The 7,457-nt window shown below is 39.1% G+C and overlaps 1 protein-coding gene across 1 annotated transcript in view; it reads right to left on the bottom strand.

Moving 5' to 3' along the window:
* Positions 1–3,509: 3,509 nt before the first annotated feature.
* SDC2 (syndecan 2) overlaps positions 3,510–7,457 on the bottom strand; it is a 58,578-nt gene continuing 54,630 nt past the window's right edge. The window contains exon 5 of the mRNA XM_006028001.1: positions 3,510–6,060. Coding sequence (XP_006028063.1) covers positions 5,897–6,060 — 164 coding nt within the window. The 3' untranslated portion in view covers positions 3,510–5,896. The remainder of the gene's footprint in view (positions 6,061–7,457) is intronic.

Genomic DNA, 7,457 nt, shown 5'->3' with positions numbered 1-7,457 from the left:
GCATAAAAAATACACAGCTGTGTGGTTGTATGCTACCCCAGACTTTCTTCCATATGCTTCTAACATGTCACGTATTCACTCCCACATCTATGAAGTGCCCTTTCACACACATACTTTCTCCTTTCCTGCATAGAAAGGGAGACAGTTCAGGTATGAAGTGTTAAGTTGCACTTTTCTTCCATCTCTTTAGATTCAATGAAGAATTTTCTAGTGGCCTGGATTCATGCTGAAGGACAGGGTGACAACTGGGTGAGTTGGGCAGGAAAATGGGCTATGCCGTCATTCCAGCTCTGCAGATTATTGGCCAAATAATTAATAATCTGAGCCTGTGCCATTGTTTCTGGCAAGGAAACCTCACCTGGCATTCTGTTCCACTGGAGTGGTTGGAACAGGATTTCCATTCCCTCTTGCATCTTTCACCCATGGAATTTAACCCAGAACTTTTCACCCTCAGCTCTGATGATCAATAAGAAAGTGGATGTCTCTGCTTAAGCACATGGAGCTCCTTGAAATTATTGCACGGGCTGATCCCGGGTTCAGCTCACAGGTAGAACAAGAGAACCTGCCAGATTTATTTTGTGTGTACCATTCTTTATACCAAAGTAACACTTCTTGTGGCAAACAAGAATTAGAGAAAGAAAATGCTATAGTAACACAGATTCTAAAGTTTGAATCCATGGTTTACCATTCATTATTTTCAATCAGTTGTCTGTTGTAATGCATGGGTGAACCTTAAATGTAACAGAAGGCAATTTAACAAATTGCATTAAAATGGACAACCAAGCTGTAAAGCATGATTAACTTCAAGTTTTGGATCCACAGTACTGTTTAATGAGAGCAGAAAAGTTAGGTTTAGTAACAAGTTTTAATTAAGTCAATTTGGTGAAGTACCAGGTGCCCGGTATAACTGACCATAGGTTTAAGAAAATGAGCTATTTGCTCATTTCTCCTTACACATCTCTGATATAGCATTGAAGAATTGCTAGTTAGAACAAAACATCTTCTAAATGCTAAAGTAAACTTTCTACTCCATACATCCTGGGGCTTTAAGTAAAACAAATTTTTAAAAATAGATTCTGTTTAAATAGAACTCCTTATTCATTTCAATGGACAGTTTTGCAGAAAAAGAATAACCCCCCTCCAAAAACAACACATTATTGGCAAGGTATAGCCAATATCATGAATCAAATATCCATCTATAAATAGGGACCTCATTACAGGTTACACTGAGGTGCTCAAATGTTGATCGGTGTTAGTGCTAGGTGGAATTTGGAGCAGTGACATGTTCAGGCCAGCCGGCAGCCTGAAAGATTGAAAAGTAAGAATCCAAGGGCAGGTTTACCCTTCCCTGCCAGATCCCCCAGAATAGACAGCGAGAGCAGCCACAACCAAGCACAGGGAGGGGTAGGAGAGGCAGCGAGCAGAGATCTGGGGTGCTGGGGACAGCCTGATCTGAGCCAGCAGGGAAGGTGTGGGGGAGGCACCTTTACACTAACATGCAGTCTATAGTAACACAAGCTGGATACCACAGATCAGAGATAAGCCTAGGCTGGAGTGCCATAACTTTAAGCTTCCTAAAGAGCATTTAAAACTAGGTTCAGACGTTAAGGTGAGGACAGTCCAGGGGTTAAGACAGGGATGGACAAAGTCCGGCCTACGGGCTGGATCTGGCCAGCAGCTGGACCCCATTTCTCATCCACCCCTGCCCGCATGGCTGTGGATAATCTCCATGAGACCCCAGCTGCACCTACACTGTGATAGTGCAAGGCTGGGGTTGCCATGGAGACCAGGCTCAGCCGCACTGGCAAGGTGCACAGCAGAGCAGGGGGCTGCTCCAGAGCTGCTGGGATCCTGCGATGGGGCCAGCTTGCTCCAGAGCCAGATCAGAGCTCCAATCTGCAGCCTGCACGCTGTGGGCAGGGGTGCACAGGCAAAGGTAGCAGCTCTGACCCAACTCCTTACAGCGGTGACAGCCTGCTCTGGAGCAGGGGCAAAGTTGCAATCCCTGCCTGCGCACTCCTGCCCAGAGCGAGCAGGCTGCAGGTCGGGGCTCTCACCTGGCTCTGGAGCAAGCTGCCCCATCACAAGATCCCAGTGGCTCCGGAGCAGCCCCCTGCTCTGCCATGCACCCTGCCAGTGTGGCTGAGGCTGGTCTCTATGGCAACCCCAGCCTTGAGCTTTCACAGTGCAGGTGCCATGGAGACTGGCCACAGCCATGCAGGCAGGGGTGGCTGGGACATGGAGTCCAGATGCTGGCTAGATCCGCCATTTTTCCCACCCCTGGGTTAAGAGCTCCAGGAGCTGCTTAAAATTAATGTACAACAAGGCCCTAAGTTTGTCTTCTTATAACACCAAAGCACATTACATGTTCTTGTTTATCCAATTACACTAAAATTTAATGATTTCTTCTAAAAGAAGAAAAAGATGCAAAGAACTGTAATATGCTACAACTAATTTGTGACGTGGAGAAGCAGAACTCAAATATCAAGAGTCTTCCATGAAAGATGAACACGCAAGATATTTTGAATATGGACTTCAGTTTTTACATGCATTTAATTTGCAAAATATAAAGGCAAAGTATCTGTTTATAATCAAGAATGAATCAAATTAAAAAACTGTATTTAAGACAAGTATAACTTATAAGTTTCAAAGCAATGGCATATCAGAATCTAAGGAGTTTTGCAGTTGCTGGAACAGTATCAATGGAGATCAGCCAAGAAGCTTTAGAAACAGCCAACCCACACAGATATAGATGCCACTGCTGGACAGGGAGGTGGGGAGGGGAAAGCATTCCATGGCTTGGCATTTGAATCTAGCAGCTGCCAAGGAACATGTATTTGTAGTCAGAGTGCTGCCTCCAAGGCTAGAACACTTTCAAGAAGATGAGAACACAAAGGGCAGCAAACTGAAGACCAAGTACAGCTAGGAAATTTCAGTGCAAGGAAAGAATGAAATGATATATAGCTACCAATTTTCCTTTTAACAGCACTGCTAGAAAACAGATGCCTGCAGAAGCCTAAGCTGTAGACTGAATGAAAACTGAAGTGATGTTTGTAAATTAAGATGGTAGCTTTATTATTAAAATTTTGTTTCAATAGTATTCTGTTAGATGCTTTCACTGGAAAGGAAAACAAGTCAAAATGTGAGTAACAGCAGTAAATGTTGTTACTTTCATTTGTACAGATTAATTCCAAATTTCAGGGGCAGGGAGGGTTTGGAAGATTGGGGTGGGGAAGAATCAATAAAGAGTATCAAATTCCTCTACATATTATAGGTGATATGAGAAGTGGCAAATGTCTAAAAGAAAGGAAATAGCTCAAAGAAGACCATAAACATAATTGTTGCTGCTATTAGTAAACAAATTCAGTAAATAACATACATAATAATGAATAGTTGGTGTAAAGTAATTATCAAATATGTTTTTATTTGTTACTAAAGTATTATGTTTGTTAATAAAGCATTATGTAGCAATTGTAAGTAAAGGGCCTGAAAAAATCAGAAGCGAAAAGGTCATTTAAAAGCACTTTAATGTTGATCTGTTTATGAAAAAAAGTAGACAACTTGTCCTATGTCTAATGTTTATAGCTATAACTACAGTAGTATTTATTGCACCTTGAAGAAAACTCCATCTACCATAAGTAACATGGGCTTCAAGAAGACTGGATGTCAGACTTTACAAATGAAATATTAGTTTAGGCATGGTAGACTTTATTTTGGCACTTTAACAAATGCTTTATTTTACAGCAGTGGCACAGCATTTGCCAGCAATATTCCTTTCTTGGCACAGTTATTCCAAGCAGTTATTTTACTAATTGAATTTCACTAAATATTGCACAATAACATAGACCTGCTAAACTCTTACCCTGTTTTTAACTGTTGAACATGTATTGCTTTGAAAAAAAATGCCAATACAAGTAAATAATGAAAAAGCAATATATTAAAATATCATGGCACAGGATACCTTTAATTTTTCCTAAATGACCACTGAATTCGGGGCAACAACAGATACAGGTTATGCTGTTTTTCTTTTCTTTTTTTTGAACTGGGAGTTTTATTTAAAACCAATTGATACATATCTATGAGAAATAGTATAATTAAATCTTCTCCCTGAACTATTTTGGAACTTAAGAAATTGGAAAAGAGGAAATTAATAGTCCTGAAGACAAAGCTGCTTGTTTGTTAAAAGCATAACTTAGGCAGGCATACCACTTTAGTCTCCACAAGCTATCTGAATTGTAACCCAAAGGCAACTACAATTCTCTTCTAGTTGGAATATTTCTGCCTTCTCTTATAAAAATATTCCATTATCCCAAGGCAGACAAGGTTCTTTGGATGAATCTGATCTCTTTTATTAGACCAACTTAAATAGTTGGAAAAAATGTTCTTAGCAAGCTTTTAGGTTTAAAAACCCTTCATCAGGGTTTATCTCAATTCTTGCTGGTGTCATAGTAGAATCAAAACAAGTTTCTCCAAAAGTTATAGTAAAACAATGAATAAAGAACCGATATACATAATAAATGAAATTGTGCACTCCTCTAAATTTTACAGTACTGAAAGTAACTTTTGCATAAAGTACATGTCTGTGTCAATACCGCCGTTAAGTATAATACAAAGGTTGAAACACTCATAATTCATACGCCAGATGCTAAGCTTGCTCCCAGACAATAAAATATTACGGGTTTCCCTGTCACTTTTGCAATAAAACTGTTCCAAGCATCAGCCTCATCAATAAGCTTTTTTTGGTCTTTGGGTCCCAACAGTATTTTCCAAGATCTAAGGAATCATAATTTGTGACATTAAACATAACCAAAAAGACATAAAATGAAAAACATACAAAAGTATATCACAATGAAATTTTCAGTATTAGGCCACATGATTTATTCAGTAGTGTTTATGTTCCCAAATTACAATTTATGTCTATCCATGTAAGACTACAAAAGTTACCATTAGAATTGTCTGTGCTTATAAAATACCAACATTTTCTTTTACTGTTATATACTCATTAACACCAGTCTGCGACAAGTTACATATAATCATAGGCACTTCAAAGGCTTTAAAGGACGTTTACAACTTAAATGCATTTTTAAGAACAAAAATTTAAACCCCTACTTGTACCTTCAATTGCAAGAAATTAACAAATACAGTGGCCATAGAAATCTGCAGCAATTTCTCAGAATACTGTTAAGAGTCTTTGGGTTTGCTTAGATTTGTCAGTAGCTTACTCCAAATCTTCCTTAAAGAAGATTTGTTTAGTAAGGATACGACTAAACAGTTTGTAATTATATTCCAATTTTACACATTAATTTGCTGTTACAAATCTCACAGAAGCTACAGGTACATTGAGAAACAATGCAAAGTGTAAAATTGATATTCTGACACTTAAATTTATACAAAGTGGAGGTTAAAGTTTACTTAGCTGAAAAATTACACTTACACTATAAGGTACCGTTATCTGAATTATCTGAAGACAAATTGCACCATAACAACTACAAAAAGGCATATTTTTTTGGAAACAGATAAATTAACGAAATAAAAACTAACTTGTAAGATCAATCCGAGACATGCTGACAAAAATTAAACAACTTTCATTGAGCCATAGGATAAAACAATCATTTTCATCATCTTATATTTATGCATAAAGTTTTAAAAATGATTCAGTGAACATCAATGGTTTTATAAAGTAATGCTTTGCCACTGTTATTCACAGAACACTGCAAATGTTAAGTCTTAACTTTGCATTTTTAAAGGAATACATGAAAAGTTTTAAATACAATGGGATTTTTATCATAAAGGTGCCATAATGGCTCTTTAATGAAAAAGATCTTCATTATTCTATGCAAAAGCTTTATTTAAAAAAGTTCAGTGATCTCATAAATAGAGACACTAAATAGGAATTTTATGCATAAAATTCCTTAGTAGGTGCCTTTTGATAGGCAGCACTGGATGGTTTACGTTCACCGAGGTCGTAGCTGCCTTCATCCTTCTTCCTCATGCGGTATACCAACAGCAAGATGAGGAAGATTGCAAAGAGAAACCCAATAACTCCACCAGCAATAACAGCTGAAACAAAATGAACAACAGTTCACAATATGCCAAAATAAGATGAATAGCTCCAATTTACTTTCCATTGCTGAAAATAAATTATTTACTATTTATTTATAATTAAAACAAAATTACTCAAATTAAGAAAATTAAATAAGTTCCTAAAATAGACCTGTTTAAATGATCTGACTGTCAGCATGACAATATGGTCCATAGTTCTAAAGATACTAAGTAGCATAACTCTTTTAAATTAATAATGCCCTTAGAACAATCACAAAGGTGTTTGTATATAAACATTAAAACCTCAGGTGCTTTCACATTTCCATTTAAAAGAGGAATGTAATCTTTTCTACATTAAAAATTGCTATTCAGTTTCACCAAGGAGAATACAGATTACAGTGAGCCTCATAAGGACACTTCAGGATAAGAAATTCTAATAGTTTGTCCCAGGACAGTGCAAAATGTATTTGAATGGCTGTCTCATTGCATAAATGGCAGAAAAGTGGCAATGCATTTAGCTGTCCACTAAACCCCAACTGAAAGGACAATGTATACATACACCAATCCCGGCACTTTTGTGTTGCAGGACAAATGCAGGCACCATTTGTCCCAGGACAAATGCAATATCTGTTCCTAGCCCTTGAGTCTATTGATCTATGATGCAAAACTAAAATTATTTTATGGCTTGAACAAATGTCTGTGGTTCAAATGTGGTTCAGATGCCCTCCACCCAAGGGTGTTGAGGGAGCTGGCAGGGGTCATCGCAGAGCCCTTGGCCCGGCTGTATGAGCATTCGTGGTCATCTGGCCAGGTGCCGGAGGATTGGAAACTGGCTAATGTGGTCCCCATTTTCAAGAAAGGGAAGAAGGAGGACCCAAGTAACTAAAGGCCTGTAAGCCTCACCTCAGTGCTCAGGAAGATCTTGGAGAGAATCATCAAGGAGCATATCCATGGGGGGCCTGCAGGGGAGATCATGCTCAGGGGCAATCAGCATGGGTTCATCAAAGGCAGGTCCTGCCTGACCAACCTGATTGCCTTTTATGACCAAGTAACTAAATCCTTGGATGATGGTGTTGCCAGGGACATAGTCTTTCTAGACTTTAAGGCCTTTGACACTGTCTCTCACCCCATCCTCATCAATAAATTAAGCAACTGTGGCAATGATGCCTACACAGTTGGATGGGTAAAAAAATTGGCTGATGGGGCGCAACCAGACAGTAGCGGTGGACGGGTTGTACTCAACCTGGTGAGATGTGAGCAGTGGGGTACCCCAGGGCTCAGTCCTCGGGCCCGCACTATTTAACATCTTCATCAGCGACTTGGACGAGGGGGTGGAAAGCACGCTGTCCAAGTTTGCTGATGACACTAAGATGTGGGGCAAGGTGGACACACTTGAAGGGAGAGAGAGGCTGCAA

The sequence above is a fragment of the Alligator sinensis genome, unplaced genomic scaffold (assembly GCF_000455745.1).
Source record: "Alligator sinensis unplaced genomic scaffold, ASM45574v1 scaffold191_1, whole genome shotgun sequence".
Classification (NCBI taxonomy): domain Eukaryota; kingdom Metazoa; phylum Chordata; order Crocodylia; family Alligatoridae; genus Alligator; species Alligator sinensis.
This window is presented reverse-complemented; position numbering and strand designations above follow the sequence as displayed.